Source organism: Gopherus evgoodei, chromosome 21 (assembly GCF_007399415.2).
Source record: "Gopherus evgoodei ecotype Sinaloan lineage chromosome 21, rGopEvg1_v1.p, whole genome shotgun sequence".
Taxonomy (NCBI): Eukaryota; Metazoa; Chordata; order Testudines; family Testudinidae; genus Gopherus; species Gopherus evgoodei.
The window spans coordinates 9,663,006-9,687,164 of record NC_044342.1 but is presented as its reverse complement, the minus strand read 5'-3'; the positions used below and the strand labels follow the sequence as shown (position 1 = coordinate 9,687,164).

General features: G+C 38.5%; 1 protein-coding gene and 1 long non-coding RNA gene across 2 annotated transcripts; both read right to left on the bottom strand.

Moving 5' to 3' along the window:
• Window positions 1-2,994: 2,994 nt before the first annotated feature.
• On the bottom strand, window positions 2,995-6,500 carry LOC115638207. The gene is made up of 3 exons (XR_003997405.1): window positions 6,459-6,500; window positions 4,730-4,825; window positions 2,995-3,145 (listed from the first exon to the last, which is right to left on the bottom strand). It is a non-coding gene; the product is annotated as an uncharacterized LOC115638207 (long non-coding RNA).
• A 28-nt stretch (window positions 6,501-6,528) lies between these two features.
• On the bottom strand, window positions 6,529-23,888 carry LOC115638009 (cytosolic phospholipase A2 gamma-like). The gene is given in 13 exon segments (XM_030539609.1): window positions 6,529-6,563; window positions 9,443-9,505; window positions 10,762-10,818; window positions 11,289-11,345; window positions 12,500-12,553; window positions 12,920-13,042; window positions 13,045-13,059; window positions 15,077-15,182; window positions 16,492-16,690; window positions 19,945-20,087; window positions 21,038-21,111; window positions 21,114-21,153; window positions 23,820-23,888. Coding segments are annotated over 13 exon segments (1,035 nt in total).
• Between the last annotated feature and the right edge of the window lie 271 nt (window positions 23,889-24,159).

The window sequence follows — 24,159 nt, the reverse complement described above, 5'->3', positions numbered from 1 at the left end:
CTGGGAGAGCAATACAGCAGTGCACAGATAATATAGGAAGTTTTGGAAAGTGTAGAGGACAATTTCCAAGTGCAAGTGCTGGAGGAACCAACTAGGGCAGTGGTCCTGAACAAGGTGCCCATAGGCAACATGGAGCCCGCTGGGGCATGTATGTGCACCCGCCTAGTGCTCAGCAGGAGAAAGAAGCCACGGGCCTGTGGTTGCCGTGGACAGAGAACACCAGGGCTGCGGTCACCGGTTCTCTCTGTCCCCAGCAGGTGCGGGGCTGCGGCTAAGCCGGAGAGAAGCCATGGCCCCACGCCTGCCAGGGACAAAGAACTCCAGGGCTGTGGGCGCTGGTGCTCTCTGTCCCTGGCAGGTGCGGGGCTGCAGCTTCTCTCTGGTTTCTGAAGAAAAATGTAAGAAAATGAATCCTTTTCAAACTTTATGTCTTATCATTGCATTATCCATCAAGAAGCTTTGTGCCTCAAAGTTCTCTCTTTTCAACATGTTATGAACATTGTTATTAAAATAATTAACTGTATTTGAGCGAAACCTTTGCAGCACCTACTTTTGAAAGTCCTGTTGGAAGATGTTGATGATAAACAATCTGATCTTATCTTGCACACAAAAGTACGATGGCTGAGTGAAGGTAAAGTTCTTGCACATTTTTTAAACCTAATAGAAGAGATCAAAGAATTTCTGAAGTCCACAAATCAGAACTTTGAGTAACTAGAAGATTCTAACTGGTTAATGGACTTGGTTTTTCTAGCCGACATCACTGACAAATTTAACTTTTTAAATCTTGAGCTCCAGGGAAAAGACAAACATGTGGCTCAAATGATAGTTTCCATAAAATCATTCAAAGCAAAACTGATCTTATAGATGTCACATATGAAGACGAAGTCTCTCGAACATTTCCCAAGTATGAAGAAAATGGTATATGACAGTGATTTTAACCCATCACCATTTGTTATCTACTTTTAAACACTTCTGAAACAATTTGAAAAGAGATTTCAACAGTTCACCACCATTGAGTCTGTAATTGCCTTTCTTGTGAATCCTTTTACTTGCCAAATAGAGGTAACAGAAATGGCTACATCAATTGCGAGTCTCATTCAAGTAAGAACAGAAGATGCAGAACTGGACATTTTGGACCTTCAAAATTATATTATTCTAAAATCCTCTGCAACAGATGAAAACTTTTGGAATCTGGTTGACCGAAAAAAGTTTCCTGCCTTAAAACATGTAGCATATAAAATAAAATCTTATTTCAGTTCCACTTGTCTGTGCGAAGTTCTGTTTTCAACAATGAACATCATAAAATCAAAATACAGATCTCAGCTTACAGATGCCCATCTTGATGATTGCTTATGAATGGGAATATCATCCTACTCTCCCAAATATGAAAAATTGGCTGAAGAAATGCAGTGTCAAAAATCACACTGACTTTATCAGAATAACCACATGAATTAATGATATTTGTTTTCCATTAAGTGCTGATGAGTGCTCATGATTAACTTGTGTTTAATTTTTTTCATACTTGTTTGTTTGTTTATTGAAATACAGATACAAGTAACAATATAAAGAATATTTTTAATTAACTATAACTGGCTATCTATGTTAAAGTAAGAATAATAAATATATTTGGACCAGCAGTTCAACAATGTTTTACTTTTTAAAAAATAAATAAAATGAAAACTGTTTATGATATTTATTTTGTAAAAACTTCTTAATTTTTCATATAGGTAGACAAAAAAGAACAAATTCACATGGTAAGGTGAAAGAGTAATTGATGAATAATTTAATTAATACCTTTTACATGTGCAAGTATTTATTTTATCTTATGGATTCATATATTATGTAATATTAAATACGATGTTTTTCATATTATTTATTGTACAAATGCAAAATAAGCCTTGAAAAATTGTTGCTGCCTGCCACACTCTTCTGAAAACATGAATGTGCTACTTCCACAAAAAGGTGGGGACCACTGAACTAGGGGCACAGATCTTCTTGACCTGCTGCTTACAAACCAGGAAACATTAGTAGGGGAAGCAAAAGTGGATGGGACTCTATGAGGTAGTGACCATGAGATGGTCAAGTTCAGGATCCTGACAAAAGGAAGAAAGGAGAGCTGTAGAATACGGACCCTGGACTTCAGAAAAGCAGACTTTGACTCCCTCAGGGAACTGATGGATAGAATCCCCAGGGAGAACAAAATGAGGGGGAAAGGAGTCCAGGAGAGCTGCCTGTATTTTAGGTTTCAGAGTAGCAGCTGTGTTAGTTTGTATCCTCAAAAAGAACAAGAGTACTTGTGGCACCTTATAGACTAATAAAATTTATTTGAGCATAAGCTTTTGTGGGCTACAGCCCACTTCTTCGGATACATAGAATATAGTGAGGATATATATATACACATACAGAGCATGAAAAGGTTTTAGTTGTCTTACCAACTCCAAGAGGCCAATTAAGTAAGAGAAAAAACTTTTTAAGTAATAATCAAGATAGCCCATTACAGACAGTTTGATAAGAAGTGTGAGAATCCTTATTGAGGTTTCAGGAACAAATCATATCAGTATGTAGAAAGAATAGTAAATATGATAGGCGAACAGCTTGGCTTAATAGTGAAATCCTTGCTGATCTTCAACACAAAAAAGACGCTTACAAGAAGTGGGAGACTGGACAAATGACAAGGGAGGAGAATAAAAATATTGCTCAGGCATGCAGGACTGAAATCAGGAAGGCCAAATCAGAAATGAAGTTACAACTAGAAAGGGATATTAAGAATAACAAGAAAATAAATATATTTATAATATAAAATATTTCCAGAAAATAAAGTAAAGAAAATACTGCTTGATTGTTTTTTAAAAATTGTAAATTTCTTTGTTGGATTCTTATCTCTTGGAGTCAGGGACCATGTATTTTTCTGTCTTCAAATATCACTTAGCATAATGGGCCCTCATTACTAACTTGAATGACTGTAAAAATGTAACAATGATAGGAGTTACCTTAAATGGTTCAAAAGGGCCATAGTCAAAGGAAAGGATCAGTTTCACTTTCCTTTCTGGGCAGAGAACCAGAGGGAAAGCACAGTTTATAGCTATTCCAGCATCTACCAAGGAGATGACTTTATCCTTCACTAGCTCAGTAGAATCAAGAGCAGCTAAAGAAATGTAACAAAAAATAAAATTATCATACTAAGAGATTAGAATCTGCCCCTTGTCAGAGGCAGGATTAATAAATAATATTCACTTCAGCTGTGATTTGGTAAAGTGTCTGTGTCTTGTGTCCTTATAAAGCAGAGCCACCCCTCACCTTCTGCTTCCCTTAGTACCCATTGTACAGTATGAATGCCCTTTCCTCAACTCTCGCCCTCTGCTGTGCCTAGTGCCCATTATACAATATAGTTCTCTTATACTTGATCTTTCCATCCTCTGGCCATTATACAGTAAAACTACCACATTCTCCTTCCTGCCATTTACGAGGCATCATTATAGGCTGTAGTGGGGTGATCACCCGCTCTGGCCTTAAAGGTCTTAAAACAGTCCAGGAGAGGGATGTGGCTGGGGAAGGCTGAATGGAGAAGCAGACTCAGCTATGGCTACTCCCCAGTCAGGGCCCAGCTGGCCCTTTTAAGAGGGCAGTGGGCCAGGAGCAGATAGTCTCTAGAGGGAGAAGGGCATGGCTGCTGGCAGGCTGAACAAGATACCTGAGTGGAGCAGGGCTGGGGAATAGGGCAAGGGACCTGAGGATCTCCCACCTGGAAAAGCCCCAGTCTGCGGCCTTGTCAAAGGCCATAAAGGTACTAGGGTGCAAGGGTGCAGCCCAGGGTATACAGAGGTAGCCAGTCCAAACCCCTCTTGCCTGTGATGAGTGGCTTTTACACTGCAGTCTACACCAGTGAGCGGGGGCTAGATGGTGACTGGCAGTAGCTCAAGACTGAGGCGAGATGAGGATAGCGGGTGAGGGTTCCCCTGGGTGGGGCATGACTCCCACTGGCCATGGTTCACGGCTCCAGGCTAATGGGGACGGTGAGAAGCCATGGCCAGCACATCTCTCGGCCCATGCTGCTTCCCACAGCCCCCATTGGCCAGTGGGAGCCAAGATCGGCCAAACCTGCCATCGTGGCAGGTAAACAAACTGTCCTGCCTGCCAGGGTACTTACCCTGGTGAGCCACGTGCCAGAGGTTGTGACCCATGCTCTACATAAACCAGTAAAAAAAACTGTTTCCACTGATAATCAAAATTTACTGATAAGCAAAATAAGAAAAATGCTTCTTGAGAATTTAAATTAGAGTAGTTATAAAATAGACTAGTGAATGAATATTAAAAACCGGTTGATTAGTTGATTTAAGGACATTAAGTTTGCATATTTTGACATATGATGTTGACAATTTGTGTTTTAATGGTTTTTAAAGATGTAAGTTTTTGAATCTCTGTGTCTACTGTAATTAAATATTCATTTCATTATCCTCTTAATTTTCATCAGCTGCTAGGATTTAAATTGATAAGAATTAAAAATGCTTAAAATCTATATTTTCATGCAACTGAAAATTTAAATAAAAAACCCCAAAATGCTTACAGTAAGCATTGACATAGTCTGTCAAAATTTAAAAATAAAAATTTAATTCTTCCAACCTTAAAAATACTGTATAGGAAGACAACCCTTTCTCATGTTTCTGTGTGACGTATTTACCATCAAAATGGGACATCCACACCTAGAGTCAGTAACCCATATTTCACTTACAACATTTGTAAAGAAAGTTATTATTCATTCCCCATTTCCAGGTCAAGAGACCATGAGTGGTTTTTTGCTACATTCTAGTGAAATCCACTACTGAGCCTGTGAGAGGGCACAAACTAGAATTCAAATATCAGAGCTAATTATATAAATATATTCAGAAACATCTGAAAATCAGCAGAGATTTTCTTATCTCTTATTTGCTAGTGCAGACAAGAAGCTGTGGGAAAAATAACCAGTGTGTCTTGTGTATAGAGCAAAAATTAAAAAGCAAAGCTGATTGTGAGGAAATAAAGGGCATTTGTTACTGAGACAGACAGAAGCTGCGGTATTTTCAGAATCTCGGATTCCTCAATTGTGCCACATAATGACCCCCATGTGCTTGTCTGATTTAATAAACATTTTTTTTAGTGATTTGAGATATGCCTATTTCCTAGAACTGGAAGGGACCTTTAAAGGTCATGGAGTACAGCCCCCTGGTCTCAGTGGTAGGACCAAGAACTGGTTTCAGCTGCAGATCCCTAAGAGGCCTTCTTAAGGATTGAACTCACAATACTGGGTTTAGTAGACCAACGCTCAAACCACTGAGCTATCCCTCTCCCCTGGATAAGATATGTCAGCTGTCAAGTTCTTCCCTACACAGAACACCTGATGGCAGTATAAATCATTTCCTGTATTTCGTTATGTAAAATATGTGGCTCAGTTCCTTTCGCTGCTGATTTGAGCTGTGCAAATAACTGATTTTTTTGGTTCCACTATCGAGCAAACAATTATAATTTAAAAATCCCAAATGAAAATTTAAAAAAAAAAGTCAAAGGAGAAAGTAAACAAAACAAATTAATTTTAGGTAGAACTAAATGTTTGGCTTTACTCAGAATGAAAATAGAGAGAGAGAGAGAGAGAATGTTCTAAAAGTTATTTTAAATGAAATTGAACCATTTTTTAAAATTGTTTTAAGCTGAAAAATCAAAACATTTCACTTTGAAAATTTCAGTATGAAATATTTGGGTTTTTTTTCTGATTTATTTTTGTTATAAAATAAACAGTTCCAGAAATTTGATGCAAATTCATGAAATATTATCGCTGACCCAAATGTGCATTTTTCAGGAAAGAAAATTGAGCTGAAAAATTTCACCCCCTTCTAGTGCTGAGTTCCCTCAACTCCCATTAGAATTGGTTTGAGCTGAGGAAACACAACCTTAAATTGTTAAACACTCAAAATGGTCAAAATCCAAACACAGCCTGCTTATAATAATAATTTTAAGTCAATCTAAACATTTTGGTCAACACAAAATGACTTTTAGATGCCTAAGTGCTTTTGAAAATCACACTAGGCACCTAAATATCTTTGAAATCTGGTGCTATGTGACACAGGAGCAAAGTCCCACTGAAAGTTAGCAGGGCTTATTCTCTGACCTTCTGTTCATGCCTTTTGAAAACACATTCATTGATATTGATGAAGGGGCTCAGAAACTTTCATAAAGAATATGACAGAAATCTCTACACATAAACCGGGCTAGTCCACAACAGCTTTGTGCTGAGCAGACATTTGTCAAAAAATGATAATGTAAGAATTATTATTTATGAGGAAGGGTGAATAAGAGCCAAGGGATTTGTTTGACTGAACAGTTCATTGAGCCTGAGTTTCTCCTCACAAAGATGCAAATATCTCCTCACACAGCCAGTGTACAAGAGGAGATTCAAACTCAGTCCACAGAGGATTAAAATGATATACCTCCTCCACCTTTAATGTCTTCAGTAATTGGCTTGTTCTTAGTATCTGAAAAATAAATTTGGGTTATAGGTCACTGCACACTCTCATTGACAATAATGCAATCACCTAGGCAAGAATCCAGATAAAGATAATGAAATTATATCACCAGTTCTGATTTTTAAAGAACCTAAGGGAGTTAGGTGCTCAAATATCATTTAATCCCAATGGGAAGTGGGTACCTAATTCTCTTAGTATCCTTTGAAAACCCAGCCACTGTGAACTGTATTCACTAAAGTCTCACCTTGACAGAGGCAAGTTAAAGGGACAAAGGAATGCTTGTCTCTTATTCTCTAGATCCACTCTGTGCTCACTGAAAGCTCTTTGGAAATAACTTGTGAAAATCAATACTAATCAGTTCAGGGAACATTCCCTACTTCCATGGCAAAGCTTTCTGATATAGATGGATCTTGAAAAAAAAAATAACGCTGAACTTTGGCCCTTGTGGAGGGAGATTTCATTTCAGTTTCAAGAGTCTCCATGTTTATTTTGTTTGTCTCCTCTACTACTCTGGGTCTACTAGGAAGCCAAACTATGACTAATTTAGCCATGGCTACTTACATAGAATCATAGAAATGTAGGAAAGGAAGGGGCCTTGATAGGTCATCTAGTCCAGTTCTGTGCATTGAGACAGGACAAAGTATTATCTACACCATCCCTGACAGGTGTTTGTCTAATCTGTTCCTAAAAACTTTCTGTGTCAGAGATTCCACAACCTCCCTAGGGAATTTATTCCTATGCTTCACTACCCAGACAGGAAGTTTTTCCTAATATCTAGCCTAAATCTCCCTTGCTGCAATTTAATCACACTGCTTCTTGTCCTGTGCTCAGTGGTCAAGGGGAACAATTTATCACCCACCTCTTGATAACAAACTTTTACAAATTGAAAACTGTTGTCATGACCCCCTCAGTCTTCTCTTCTCCAGACCAAATAAAGTGAACTTTTTCAATCTTTCCTCATAGATCCTGTTTTCTAAATCTTTAATTATGTGTGTTGATCTCCTCTGGACTTTCTCCATTTGTCCATATCTTTCCTGACATTTGCTACCCTGAACTGGACACAGTGCTCCAGCTGCGGTCTTGTCAATACTTCTTGCACCTTGCTTACAGCACTTCTGCCATGTGCTTTGTGATTGCACATAATATGTGTGCAAAGAAAGCTCTAGCTAAATATTTTGGGAGTACAATGAAAATTCCACCTCCCTGCAGAGAAGGAGTCTCTTTTTATTTCCAGAAACTTACAATTACTCGGTGGTAGCCGCAACACAGGACTGGGAATCTCTACAAAACATTGGACTTTAAAGCTCTGGGAGTAGTCTGTGAATATTTGGTCCGAGGACCCATCAGGAACTGTGTTTATGCAGATTTAGATGTGTCACCTAGAGACGATGAGGGTGAGAATTATTGTTTGTTCTGAAAGACTAGAAGACATGACCACCAGAGATCTTGGCAAAATGCAGTAAGCTAGATTCTTTCCTCATTTACTGATGGGTAATTCTATAGTAACTGCTAAGACTTACTCTTCCTAACATATGCCATTGTTGCAGAGAATAGCATATGACTACAGAATGCCAAAATCCTATAAGCTGCAGTATTCATTGGACAGATTGGTATGTAGGTTTAAAGCCAGAAAGGACCATTAGGTCATCTAGTCTGATCTATTGTATAGCCTGGGCCACACAATTTCATCCAATTACTTTCACCAAGCCTGTCAACTTGTGTTTAACTAAAGTATGTCTTCCAGAAAGGCATCCAATCAGGCTTTGAAGTCAAAGAATTGGAGATTCCACCACTTCCCTTGGGAGTTTGTTCCAACGGTTAATCACCCTCATCATTAATATGTGTGCCTTATTTCTCACTTTGATTTGTCCACCTTTAACTTCCTGACATTGCTTCTTTTTATGCCTTTCCCTGCTAGATTCAAGAGTATGCCTGTATTTTGTCACTGTGAAGATATTTAAACACCATAACCTAATCACCTCTTGAACTTCTTTTTCATATATTAAACAGACTGAGCTCCTTAAATTTCTCACTGTATAAGACTTAGTATTATTTTTGTGACACATCTCTGCATTTATCTTCAATGTCTCAATGTCCCATTTTCAAATATGGACACCAGAATCAGACATAGTATTCAAGTATAAATTTCAGGAAATGGATTGGGAATCAACTGAAGGCAGTTCTACTCCTGGCTTTGCCAAAAAATTTCTAGGTGATATTTGGAAGTCACTTAGGCTGAGATTTGTAAGGTATTAAACACTCATATCCCACCTAATATCAATTTTAACTTGTTGAGATTCCTTTGAATTTCCCCACTTTATTTCTCATTGAACCTCAGTTCCCCATCCTGAATTTTTGAAAGCTTCTCACATACTTTGGTGTTGATCATCAAAGAGTTGCCATATTATTTAAGAAACAGGAGAGTCCAGGAAGGCTTTGGTCCTGAGCACATACTCAGAAAACAGAGAACATGAGAATTACTCGTGAGACTATGTCATTAACAATCTGGATATGATTATCTTCTCAAGCAGGAGTAGATCAGAAGCAATTCCACAGCTGTCAATGCAGTGGTGTTAGTCTGAAAATGTGTTAGCAATAACTTTACTTGTAAGGGGTTTCCTGATCAGACTTGTAGGCTATGGGGCTATGAGGGAGGCATGTGATCTAGGTTTTTAAGCTGTCATTCTGAATAAAGCAAGCCTAGAGCAAGGTGGGGAGAGTTTTGCCTCTCTGTCTTAGGGGGAAGACTGCTTTTTCTCTCTGTGTTTTTATTTCCTGAGCATTAAGGTCCTGTTTTTGCTTTTTTTTAAATAAAGTAATATTACACTGCAACCTTCTAGCAAGAGTATTTAATGTTTTTATCCAACTTCTCTGTTTGAGTGCTATGAACATAAAAGCAGTTACAGCTATAGGGTCAGAGCGAAAGATCCAAGATTATATATACCTACCTGGTGAAAACCCTCCAGATGAAGCTCCTGCTGGCTCACTGTGCAATAAGCCTTCCATATCACCTGAAAATGTCATAAGGATTTCCAGTCATTTCACGCAGCCACAGACAATAACACAAATATCAAAGAGCTGCTTTAAACTGAAAACTAAGGTCAATTTAGCTACTTTTTTCAAAAATGTGAAAAATTCACACCCCTGAGAGACTTAGTAAAGCTGACCTAAACTCCAGTATAGATACAGGTAGTTTGATGAAAGAATTAGCCAAGCTACGTCCTCTCAAGGGAGTAGACTAACTACAGTGATGGAAAAACTCCTTCCATCACTGCAGGAAATATTGACAAGACAGCACTATGGTGACACAACTGCAGCACCATAGCTGTGCCATTGTAACAACTGTAGTAGTGTAGACAAGGCCTAAGAAACAACACACATATAACAATGAAGATATTCTCCAATAGCCCAAGGACAAAGTTGTTAGTTGAAATACCTCAGGATAGATTCTTCCCTCTCCTTCCACATGGCTATAATCAGTGTCTAGACTTTATTATTTCCCTTCTCAACTACAGCAGCCTCTTCCCCTATTGCCTCACAAAAACATTCATTAATCCCCCTCTGGTCGGTCCAGATTCTACCCCTAATGTCATCTTCCCTGTTGTCTGGCAATATGGCCACACCAGCTCGCTTTTGGAAAGTTTTCTGTCAAAACTATTTTTAGCTGCAAAATAAGGGTGTGAGGAGTTTGAGTTGTTAGGACATTATAATGAAAATCCCCCATATGTCAATGAAAACAGAAATTTTATATATTTAAAATAATTCCATTTAATCAAAAAGCTATTGTCTCCCTCTCTCTCTCTCTCTCTCTCTCATACACACACACACACATGCACAAACATGTATGACATGGTCTACTTTGTTGATTAGAACTATAATGAATTCCATAAATAAACATTTCTATATTTACAAAATATGGTTGCAGATTCAGAGGCTGTAATATTCATTGAAGGCTGGGTATCACAGAGGAGAAAGCCAAGAGATGGAGTTGTGAGAGTGACCATGAAAAGGAAGCACAGAGATTGAGCTGCTTGGGCACAGAGCTCTTTGAGTTGCAGACATGAGGATTTCTGAGCAAGGAAACTGCTGGTTTTATTGGTCCTACTCTGCTCAAGGAGACATGATTTACTGTACTTTTTTTTTTTGGTAAATAAAGATGTACTTGACTTGTATCATCTATTCTTCCCCCAACAACATGGCCCTGAAGGCCACAACTATTGGCTAATGACTTAGAACAAAAAAGGCAGCCTTATACATATATACTTACCAGCTTCAGGTTCAGTGGTGGGTACTGGAAATCCCTTGACTATTCCTTGCGGACAACCTGAAAATGTCATTAGGATTATCAGTCATTTCATATATCCATGGACAATCACATAACCAACTAGGAAGCAACATTCAGGTTACAAAGATCATGGTCAAGTCAATATTTTCAAGTTTCATAAGAAACAAAATTTGTAGAAATTAGAGGAAATCCAATTTTTTTTACCTGAAGTAGTTTTTCAGACAAAACCAAAAGTAAACCAAATACAGTTTCTGCAGGTTGAATTTTTTCATTGTTTTCATGAGTGACTAGAGTAAGAAAACTGATTTTTTCCTGTCAATTTGTTTTGGTTTTGATAAAAAAATATTTTTTTTAGAAAATTATTAATGAAATATTTTTGATTTCTGGTATTTCAGTGAAAAAATGGTATTTTTTCCCCCAGGGGAGGGGAAGGGAATGACCTTTTATAGACATCAGCAGTAGGCACATTTGGTAAGTAATTGGAGTGACCATGGACTATAATGACCTACTTTCTTTAGATGGTGAATATGATTCTTTTTCTCCCTTAAAGAAGCCAAAGAATATATCTGGGGAAAAAAAAACTCAATTAGACAGGTCAGTTATTTCACAATACATTGAAAATAATTCAGTCCTTTAGAACACAAAATTTAGACCACAATGATTTAGGAGAAAAAATATATTGATGAAATTATACCACATCTGTTTCTGTCTACTCCCTACCAATCTTGTCACTAAATCTCTATCTTATCATTATCCCATGTTGAACGCCTGCTTAGTGTCATGCTGTGTCACCTCCAGAAGTGCCTGGGACACTTACAGATGTTGATATCACTTCTATTTGTGATTAAACTAAAGGGGGACAAAATGACACTTGGAGTGGCTTATGGATCCTTTTCTGGCTGCTCATCTGACTCAACCCATCATCTAGACCTATTACTTCCCATTTGACATATTGACTTATTACGGGCTTTTTAAATATATAAAATTAGAGCTGATATAAGTGTTTTGGCCAACATTTTTTTCCTGTCTGAAATGTGGCTTCATCAGACTTGAAAACTTCCATTAAATATCAATTTTGACCTTCTTTTTTTTCAAAAAAAGAATTCCACTAGGAAACTATAAAAGGAAACAAACAAAGAAAAAACAGTGTAAGATGACACTTTATTTCACTTTTTAGAAACCAAAAATATTTCATTTTTCTATTTTTGTTGTTTGAATTTTCACTGTATTTTACAATCTCTCTCTTCCTTTTGTACTTCTTGTCTTTTTATAAAAAATTCGCTGAGGAAAGTAGCAGGTAGAAATATAAAAAGATGGGAGAAAGGTGGAGTAAATCCCAATTTTTCACACTTATTTTACTATTTTCCAACTAGAAAAGTTGGGCACTTTTTCCCACATAAAATTGTGGTTTTCTGATTTCCTTTAATAAAAATTAAAAACAGCCAATCTAAAAACATTTGACAGAACCTCAAATAGAATAAATAGCTAAATTAAAAAAAGTCTGCAGAACATGAAACACCCTCACCTTCAGCAGCACACACAAAGAGATGCAATTTGCTATGCGCTGTAAAAGTCCTTACACCTGGGTTATTTTAGAGCAGTGCAGGAAGCTTGTTCTGGAGTTGATAAAGAAGACTTCACTCTAGAGTGTCCCATCCAGCAAAATGTTGAGGATCTGAGCTCTGACTCCAGTGTGCTATGAGGACAGAAACTGGCATACCTTTTATGACTTTTTCATTTTCTGTTTTGCTGCCAATGGCACTTCCCCACAAACCTGAAAACAAGAAGGAAAAGAGTATAAAAAGATATGACTCTGTTTACTTACATAGGTTCTACTTAGGGATGATCAAGGTATTTTCTTCACGCCTGAACCAAAACTGTTATTTTTTATTTTTGTTTTGTGAAAAAATGTTATTTTGATTTTTTGTTCTGACTCAGGAAAGGAATTTCTTTTGATAACTCAAAATTTTGTATGGCTTATGAAAACTGTTTTTACCCCACTCAGCTATTTACATAAAAGCTCTCTAATATATGTAAATATTTCTCCATTTTAGAATCTCATGGTTTACTTCCGATATCTATGCATCTAACCAGCCTCAGTTGTCTCCATCTGCTAAGAAACAGGGGCATGATCATTCACCTTTTAGGTAACTCATGTTTTTCTCTGCTTTCTGCTTCTTTAGCTCTCCATTCTTGTATTCACTTCTGAAGTATTCCATGGGTACACTTGCTGCATAAGCAAGGAAGCTGGCTTCATGGGGGTGAACTCAAACCAGGTTGCTGAAAAATAAAAAGAAAGAGTTTGGAAACAAAGCCTGGCAACAGTTTTGAGGTGGCAGATGAATCAGCCAGCAAGGGTGGTGTGAGGTATCCATAACTCAGGGGAGTGTGAGCGTGCTTCAAACAATGTCTACATTAATAAAATTTCTTTCCATCCACGTTGTTGCATCTTCACATCTATCCTTGACTCCTATTCACATTCTGTATGAAGCTGTTTGTCCTCACCATCCAGCTCCAACTACAACCTCACACCACCTGTGTCTCAGCTCAGACTTCTCACCACGAAAGCTGAGCAAATAATGTAATTTTTAATTCAGTAGCAGAACCAAAAACTCTGGAGAAATATCCAGTTTGATTCGACCTGAAAAAAAAAACTATTTTTTTCACCAAATTAAAAAGTAAATAAATAAATTAGTTTGAGTTGACAGAAAATAAAACTTTGTTTTGTTTTATTCATTTCAAGTCTCACAAAACATTTTAGTTGACTCATTTCTTTCCTCCCTCCTTGATTAATCGGTTTTCACTTTTCTCAATGATCACATTTGAAATTAAAAGGCCATTTGAAATCAAACTGTAAAACCAAAATGTTTCCCCAAGTGAAACTATTCATTATATTTGAATTTTTAAAAAAGGGGTCTGGAAATGCATTTTTAATGAAAAAAAAAGTATTGAAAATATTTTTCCCAGCTTGACCTGATCATCCTCTTTGCTGCACTATTGAATTCCTTATCTTCTCACCTCCTACCTTACCTTCTCCCATTATCATCTTCATGCTATCTTCCAATATGTTCAATCATGCAGAGTTCTGTCAGTGTTCCAGAAAGCCCATGTGATCCCCTAATTCATCTATAATTCCTCCAATTGGTTCTCACCTCATCTTAGACCCTTAGCACCTCCCCAAAATGTGTGAGCTACCACCTGGTTCTAAACCACATACAAATTATAAGGGAAATTCTTGGCACATCTAAGGCTGTGCAGAAGTTGTTATTTCCCATTTGGAGGGAAACTCCACATTTGTGAAATTTGGTTTTGTTCTGAATTGGAATGAAAACAAAACAAAATGAAAAATTCTCTGCAAAAAGAAGCGTTCAAGACATTTTTAGTTTGGTCAATCAAAAAAGTTTCATTGTGATTTTGACTTTTTATTTCATATTTATTTTTTATAAAACCTAAAGTAAAAATAATTTTGAAGCAAAATGTCTTCTTGAAACTAAAAATTGAAAGGCTTCATTTTGATATTTTTCTAAATTGTTTTCTTGGGGTCAAAACTGACCTATACTCATGGAAAGTTTTTTTTTTGGTGGATCATTTTTGATCAGCTCAAGTTATAGGTAAAAGTGAATGGAGTGATGACTGATGATTTTCTTATGAAATTATTCTTTCATGCTCCAGGAATTTTATTGTGTTATTAATGATGTTAGCATCCTAGATGCTTCAAGATGCCTAATTTTATATTGTTAAATCTAAATAAGTAAATAAGATAATAACTAAAGTGTGTATCCACCTAAATACAAAACTAGAACAAAGGGAAAAAGAAAACAATAGTGAGTTTGAATTTTTCTCAAAAAAGGTTTTTGCATAAACAAAACTTATTCTCAGCAATAGTAGATGTTATCTGGATTTTCCATGTTTTGTGAAATTTTCTGCCATAGTTTTACTGATATTTTAAGATTTTTTTAAGATTTTGTTTCACTTACTCTTTTCTTACTGAAAATCAAGATTATTGCTAAAGAAAATCAATTTAAATATATTTTTGATAAAATTTCTTGGGGGAAACAAAGGAAACAAATATCACGGAAAATCTCATGCAATGTGAAAAAGGGGCCCATTAATAATCCTGCTGAGCAAAAACAATTTAATTTTTTTGGATTTTTTTTCACAATTTGTTTTTTCATTTTCAATCAGCTCTAAAGACAACCTTTACATCTCTGCTGCCTCGAGGAGTTGCATATAGATGAAATAAATGACAGGCTTCTTTGCACTGACATTTCCTGTAGATTTGGTTGTTCATTTTTACCAGTTGCTTTGGAAAAACTTTGTTCATCCACTGCTGCATAGATAGGGTAGGGGTTATTTCCATTCTCAGAAGCACTCTGCAGCTCAGACAACTGTCCCTTGTCCAGCTGTAAAGACAAAATTTTATAGGTTCAGACAAACACACTCCTAATTTTAAACTATGATTGTAACATTGCCTATAGTCTCTGCCCTGACAGCTCAGTCCAACCCTGAGCTCAGGGATCCAACACATTTTCACATGTTGAGATGTTAGCTAGACAGATGTGGAGTTGGCCCTCAGTCACCCAGGAGTATACATGAAGTAACTCAAGTAACTGCAGAATTCAGTGGAGTCACTCAACATTTATTTATTTATGAGACCAAACCTTCCTCAATGACTAAGTGGTCAAGCCATTAGCCTAAGACTTAATATCCACTTCCCCTGAGAACGCCCGAGACCTGTTTCTGTACATACACAAATCAGTCTGACTTGGCTCAGCATGAGCTTAGGACCCAAGGTATTAGGTCATTAATAGAGGGGTGAGTCAGAGCTAGTGTCCCACAACGACTCGGGTCCAAGTCCTCTTGTTTTGCTGTGTGGGCTCAAATCAAGCCGCAGTCTCAAGTCAGAAGGTTGGGCAGTACAATATGACCATATTAGCATGGCTGTGACACCTAGGTCCAGCAGCTGTAGGTACATCTGCATTGCAAAGCGAAACCCACAGCATCAATTCTTAGAGCCTGGGGTCAATTGACTTGGGTCACGGGGCTTGGGTGGTGGGGCTAAAAACAGCAGTACAGACATTCTCCTGTGGGCTGGAGCCCAGGGTCCGAGACTCAACCCCATCACCAGGTTTTAGAGTCCAGCTCTAGCCCAAGCTCCAGCCCCAACTTATGTTACTATTTTTAACCCAGAAGCCTGAGACCCATGAGTCCAAGTAAATTGATCTCGGCCCTGAGACTCAGCATCACAGGTTATTCTTTGCAGTGTAGATGTAACTTTTAAGCCCAGGTTTACACTGCAGTGTGGACACTCCAGCCCAGGCTTGGAAATGCCAGATATACCATCCTGGGTCCCACAGACCCAGATTTACAATGCAGTGTGGACATACCTTATGTGGTCTTGAGCAAGTCAAGCAGGGCCAGTTTTTTAAAGGTAATTAGGTATCCTGTGGGATTTTCAGAAGCATGTAGGTACCTAAATCCCATTGAAATCAATGGATGCTAGGTGCCTGCATGCTCATCCCACAAGGTGATACCTTAAAAATCTGGCTTTTGGGTGCTCAGTGCCTCAGTTTCCCCTCTGTACACTTCCTCACGTCACAGAGATGTAGTGAGGCTAAACACACTAAAAGATCCTGAAGCACCATGATACTTTGGTGAGTGGGGCCATACAAGAACCTTAGAAAGTTACAAAAAGGAATGTTTTTCACCTACCTCATGTAACATTCCATAGACCACAGTGTAGGCCCAGAAGTCAGTCAGGGAGTAATTTTCATCTTTAGCTGCCTCAAGAAGCATTTTTGTTGCCTTTGGGACACTCCAGGTGTATTTGGAGAGTCTAGCACACATACTTTCCTCCAAGGCCTGCAATTTCTCTGTCCAGTCCCCATTTTTGTAGAGATATGACATACACCTATTACAGAGTCAAAACACAGATGGTATGGGGAGCAGGATGTGGGCTATTTTCCACAGCCATTTCAATATCTGCATAATTATTTATTAGAATATTATCACTCATCGTTCTATCATTGCAATGCATTTGTAACCTGCAAGGATCACATTGTTGACTGGATAGGTGCTGTGGAAAGCCAGAGCATCAGCAGAGATAAAATCCAAATCCCCCAGGTCCTTACCAGGCTGAGTAAATGGAGAATCTCTATTAGCAATACACAGGGTACCTGACACTGAGTTTGAACAGTTCTGGTTACATTCAGGACATTTGTAACATCCACAGATCTGTCCAGACCATCATGACTCTGCTGCTCTAACATTGACTTCAGTGGGACTATTTGTTCAGAAAGATTCGGAGGAGAATGATGGATCAGTAATTAGGAAACTTGCCTAGAACTCAGGAAATGTGGGTTCTGCTCCCTGCTCTCCCAGAGATTGTAGCCCTAGTTCCCCATAGGAAAAGGGGGATACAGGCACTTTCCTACCTCACTGGGGTGTTCTGAAAATAAATACAGTGGTGCTCAGATACTATGTTAATGTAGGACAGATAAGTAACTACGATGATTAGGAAGTCGCCCACTGGTATCAGTCTCCCTTTGAATTGCATCAACAACAGAGTGATTAACTCCCTTAGGATCCTGTGTCAATTACTACTCACTGTGAATAAGGCAATCAGTAAGTGGCCTATTAGATTAGCTGGATGTTCTCTTTTTCCTTTGAGAAACTAACTCTCCATCCTATCCTACAACCTTGCAACCATTGTTGTCTCTTTTCCACCTGGATAGCCCCGTCTTGTGTTAAATCCTGTCACTTGTTCCAGTTTACCGAACCCCATTATGTCCACTTCTCACTATTTCCATGGCTCAAACCATTGTACACACTCTGCCCTCTTGACTGGAAAAAAAGGGACAACAAAAGGTAGTAGGTACCGTTCTGCTACCCTGCTTTCAGCACTAATGCCAACAACAAGTGTGCCAAAAATCACAGTCAGGTCACAGAAAATCCTGAGTTTGGTTTAAAAATCATGAGATTTATTTAAAAAACATGGGTTCTTTTTACTTGCCTTCTGGTATTTGAGCTGGTAGGGTTCACATTTCCAAGCTTTTCTCCACAATCACCAGAGCTAGACACTTATGCTTCATAATATAATTAAAGCCTGTTTTACCCTAGACTGTTTGGCCAGCATAATTTTTACTCTAGGGGAGTGAAAAATCCGCACTCTGGCTTGGCACAGTTAAGTTGATTTATGTCCCTATTTAGTTAATGCAAGTTCAATGGAAGAATATTTCTGCTGGCTAAGCTACTGCCTCTCAAGAATCTTGATTATATACACTAATGAGAAAACCTCTCCCATTATTGTAGCTAGTGTCTACACTGAAGCATTACAGAGGTGTAACTGCATCAGCTGTGGCATTTTAAGGGTAAATAAGCCGTAAGACTCACAAAACACCCATGATTAAAGGATGTTGGCCTTTAAGGGAAACAACAGATATCAAGCAATTCACAGTGACACTGCAAGATCTATAAATATTACATTAGATGTATAGGGCTTGGCCTCTATTATTTGTGCTCATGTAGAAATCTTAGGAGGGTCTGACCTAAAAGGCATGTCCACACAGCGATGTAAGCCTAGGATTAGCAGAACTCAGGTTAGCAGGCTCTAGGTCCGCTAACCTAGGACTTGAGCATCTACACTCATTTGTAACTTCAGGTTTGGAATTATTTAACTCTGGGTTCCAATCTGGGGCTCCAGAGTTTACACTGCATTATGCAGGACCATATTCTGTCACCCATATCCCAGACTTTGAAGAATCCTCCCAAAATGTGGCTGCATTAGCCCTTTGTTTGTGGTGCAGTATGGGAAAATTTGACTGTCAATAGGAAAAAGGAAGTCATCCCTTGGGACATCTTTGGTTGACTCTGAGAGCATGAGTCCAGCAGGACTGTGTCTACACTACAAAGTAATAGATCTTGAACCTGGATCCTGGCCTGACTCAGGCTAAGACCCTCTACTCTCTTGGAGTCCTGGGACCCTGCATCTAAGCTCTGGATTTGCATGATTTTGGGGTAGATGGAAGAGGTATTGAGTTTTAACCTGGACTTACATTGCAATGTATGTAGGCCAAGGCCTTTCTGCATTAAGAAACAACAGCCATAAGAGGACAGCAGTCACCAGGAGCTAAGAAGCAGGGAGTCACGTCCCATCTAATTTGCGTCAAAACAATATAATATCAGGCTGCTAAGAATGGACTCCTGTCCTAAAAGTACCACCATCACCAGGTAAAGAAACAGATCTTAGGATGTTTATAGATAGTTTTGTTTGATAGTGTTCTTTTTGCAAAGAAACCACTTATCAACAGCTGTGATGGTTAAATCCATAGTTCTATTGTTTTGCCTTTATGGCCCCTATTTCTCTATTGTTTGTATGGTTCCTGTGTAATTATTTTATTGTTTCTGTCCATTGCATAAATAATTTCTGCAAGATTTAAATCAGCTAAGATGTGGGAGTATGATTGGTTAAAGAATTGTTTCATAATGGGCTAGGATTGGTGAAAAATACTGTTTAGTTTAAAATGATTGAGTAAGATATTTCTAAGTAAAATCCAATTTTAACTGTATAAACTCGGGTCCATAGAGAAGTTCTTTGGCTCTTCACTCTAGGACACAGCTCAAGATCAGAGCTGCCAGACCTCAGCACCTGGCAAAAATACCGTGCAGAAGCTGGAGACTTAGAAGATCTAATCTTGATTGGCCATTGAGTAAAGTTTACCTGCCTTATCAGGAGTAGTGAGAATTGTATATGTAGCACGTGTATTCTGTTTTGGTAACTGTTAATAAATAGAGGTTAAGGATATTACTGTGTAAGGTTCTTTTACTCGTAAAAGAGCCCATGAACCCCCAGAAGGTTACGTCTTGGGCCCAGGACTGGTAAGGGTTAGGGCCTTATGCCCCAATCCCATGCCGGGAAAGGGTGGAGTGACTAAATTAACTGGGTTGTGCCTTGAGCTTCGGTAGGATAATGGTGGAGTGGGGTGCCCTAGATTGTGCTGGTAACACGTGTATTCTCACCTCCTCAGGAAATGGACAGAAAGTGTTTTCCTATTGGTTATGAAGTACTCAGTATATCTTTTGTTAATAGTAACAATAGCTATAGTTTCCTCTGGCCGTCACTTCTACAGAAGGACACAATTTCATTCATTCTTGACATGCACCTACCAAGTTGAACCTGAGACCCCACATAAGTACATGATGGTGTCCAAGAGACTATGTTTTTGTAGCTCCTGCAGGGTTCCATGATGGGCGATCATGGCTCGCAGACCTCCCCCAGCTCCTAGGATGGCAATATTGGGCACATCATCCTGAGGAAAGGAAAGGAGATAACAGTGTTTAAACTGGGATTACTGAGGACCCATCATTGCTTGTCTAAGTTACTTTCATGGTATCTGCAGTCAAACACCTGCCATTCCCACCTAGGATATCCCCCATCATGTAACTTAAAAGAATATCTTGTAGGATTCAATTCTTCAAGCATTCATCCATGTAAGTGTCTTTATTTACACTGGTTTAAATGAGACAACTTCCATGAGTAACTTTATTCACAAGCTTTCCTGAGTGCAGTAATGAGGCCTGATTTTACCTCTTCATCTACAAGAATAACTCCAATTACTGCTATAAAATATGACATTTGTATGAATTATGTAATCCATGTAACATGAATACTATTAATTATCAGAACTGCTGGAAAATATTTCAACAGATTTGTTGTTTTCTTTTGGTTTGTGGGAGGATTTTGATGATAAAATCACCTTTTTGTTTAAAAGGATTTTTTTTATTGATATTTTAGGAGTTTCTCCAAAACCTGGAAAAAAAGAATCAAAACTGATATACATATATACAGGGAGAGAGAGAGAGACCTCAATACCACTATATATGTGGTTTTAGGAAACAGAAAAAATCAGGTTGAAGTTTTAAAAGAAATTGTGAAAAAATTCAACATAAATGAAAAAAAATGTTTTCTTCATTTTTCAGAACCTGTTCTTTACATCATTTATATTTAAACATGTATTTAAGTCCATCCCAGATCAGAAAAGCAATTAACCATGCACTTAATTTTAGCCATTCACTTATGTCCCATTGGATTCAGTTTGTTTTATCCTAAAAGCTTTGAAAAAAAAAGACAACAAAAAAACAAAAAACACTTACAACTTTTTGATTAACACATTTCACCAGCTCTGCATAAATAATTATTACCATTGTCAATTTTCTGTATGTTCCTCTATAATTCTATAAGACATTTATAGACTCCTACCAGATTACAGGGAATCCCAAGACTATCCAGGCATTTCTTCACCCTCACCTTTCTCTTACTTCTTCCTAATTTTCCCCTTCTGAGAGTTCATGGGAAATTCTGATTTTACCTTCACCCTGGGGGAAAAAATGTCAAGAGAATGTATCATCTCTGAAAAATCTGTCAGGGATGAACAATGTACAGAGATCCAGAAAAACCATTAAAGCGTATTCCAGGTGGAACCCAAAGCCTGTTTGGAAAGATTTCACACATCTCTTCTACACTGGAACAACAGGGGGAAAAACTCTGTGAGGAGAAAGAAAGATAAAGTGGGTGAGGAGGTATCTTTTATTGGACCAACTTCAGTTGAGGAGAGAGACAAGTTTTCAAGCTCCACAGAACTCTTCTTTAGATCTGGGAACAGTACTCAGAGTGTCACAAATAAATACAAGGTGAAACAGCTTGTTAAGCATAAGGAGTTAACACATGTTGCAAGAAATCGTTCAAAATCTAATATCCTAGGATCAACACGGTTACAACTACAATGAAAACAGCTGAGAAACTCATGGACACTTCCCAGCACTTGAGCCAGTCTCAGCCAACCCAGAGTGAGCTAAGCTGCTTACTTTCATATGCCCCCTTCATTGGAAGCATGCCATCAAGGATGAAGGGGTGGAGCCTCTTTGACCCCAAAAAATGTTTAATTCTTGTGTCACCGGTGCAGGGTTGATACACCACATCACAGAAGATAAATGGAAAATAAGTATTGGTCATGATGAACCCTACTGTTTAGAGTTTAAGATGTATTTTAGGGGCCACTAAATATAGCAAGATTGGCCTGAGTCTGCATTACACCTCTACCTCTATTTAATGCTGTCCTTGGGAGCCAAAAAATCTTTCTGCATTATAGGTGAAACCTCATTATATCAAACTTGCTTTCATCCACCAGAGTGTGCAGCTCCTTTCCCCCAGAGCACTGCTTTACTGCATTATATCAGAATTTGTGTTAGATTGGGTCATGTTATATCGGAATAGAAGTGTATATAGTGTGATAGACCCCAGCCACTTGGGTACAGCAGAATAGCAGAAGGCAGATATACTGGCCACTGGATAAACAGTTCTTTTTTCCCTGACTGACCAAAGCAGGGGCTGCTTCAGGGTAATTAGAACACCTGACTCTAATTAACGTGCAAAGACTCAGGTGAGGCCATTAAGCTAATGTGACCACCTGACTCTAATTAAGACCCCGCTGATACTATAAAAAGGGCTCACTCCATTCAGGCAAGAGGGAGCCAGGGAGCCAGAGGAGAGGAAGTGCGGCTGAAGGGCTGGTTAATGAAGACACCCTCAAACCATTGGTAAGGGAGCCCTAAGGTAAGGGTGAAGAAGGGAAAAGCAGGAGAGCTGCTGGGAAGTGGACCAAGGAAATGTAGCAACTCCGTTAGTGAAAGAATGGCTGCCAACAGCTGCTACCATTAGGGTCCCTAGGCCGGAACCCAGAGTAGAGGGTGGGCCTGGGTTCCCCCCAACCCACCACTACAGAACCATCTCCTGGGAGAAGTCAGGGCCCTGTCAGGACAGGAGGCTAAACTGTTCTGAAATAAGCCCCTAGGGACAACAGAGACTGTGGGAGTTCTCTCACCAACCTCCTTGCTGGCCTATGATGAAAAGGGCTCAGTGGACTGTAACCCTGGCACTAGAGAGAGAAGGGCTACATGGAGGGTCACAGTGAGCCACTGAGGCTAGTATAAACCACCTAGAAGCACAGGACCCATGGGGGTAAGGTCAGAGCTCTGCCACAATAGCTACAATGAAGCAATGTGGCATTGCTATTCAATAAATGGAACACATGAACTTCAGAAAAAATTGCACAAAAAAAGCTGAAGATGAAATTGCTTAGTCACCCTTCATATTATAATTAGTTAATAAACAGTTAATAGATGTTATAAGCTCACCGAAGACAGAAGCAGTGTGCATTATAGACAGTGATAAGCACACCAGTAAAATATATTATGGTTGCTTATACCCTATAGCTAAAATAATCTGTTGAACTGCTGGACCTATAATAATTGATTAGCCATTTATTTAAAAATCTATTGATCCTTTATGAACTCTTTATGAGCTGTTTGTGAATGCACCTTTAATATAAAATGTGATGAAGCATTTCCAAGTAACAATAGGTAGGAAAACTGCAAAATGTAAGAGGAATGGTGTACTTTGGGTTTATGAAATATTTCCATTTTTGCTTTCCTGTTTTTCTGTGAGATGCCCTGTGATTTCAAATTCCTCCGTCAGTGAAAAAGGAAAACTCCACCTCTTTCAGGACTTCTAAAAGCTCAAGCCAACATCTAATTTATTCTTCCTTGCTTTAAAGTATACAAGAGAAAATGAACATTTAATATAGTGACATAGGAAGTGCTGAAGTACTGAATCAGCCTCTAGGTCCATCTAGCTCTGACTGCTACCATGGACCTTGGTCAGTACCAGATGTATTTCAGAGTGTGTGGGGATAGATAGATAGATACTTTTGTTTTATTTAAAGTTATTTTTGTAATGTAGTAATGGCTCTAGTGGCTACATTTTCAAGCTTAACATAGTGAAAGTCACCTCTGCTACTTGCTTCAGATTTAGAGTCTCTAGGAACACATAAATACCAAGGGTAGTGATAACACAGACATTCACAAGTACAAGGTTCAGTCTCTTTTACAAGTTTTGTTAAAATTACAATTTAAGCTATGGTTACCCAAGCACATAGAAATCCTATACAGACTTATGCAGAAGTTACAAATATAGTTATACTCACAGTCTTAACAATAGTGTTGGGGTCTGGTGGGTCTCTCATGGATTGATCATCAGTAGAGGGATGATTCATGCTGGAATTTCCCATAGAGAGCTGAATTTTCCTGCTGTTGGCACCCTCTTTTTTCTAATGTGAGTCTGTCTATACCTACATTCTGTGCATGTCCATAGAAGTGTTAACCTTCCTTTTCCTTATTTGTCTGATGACCCCTAAAAACTAAAGGGACCCTAATTTCTACAGGTTGTGTATGTTCTCTTCATTCTCATTAGCATTGACACACAACCTGTATCCTGTAGTTAAGACATCAGAAAAAGATACAATTAATCTTCCAGATAATGTTTTG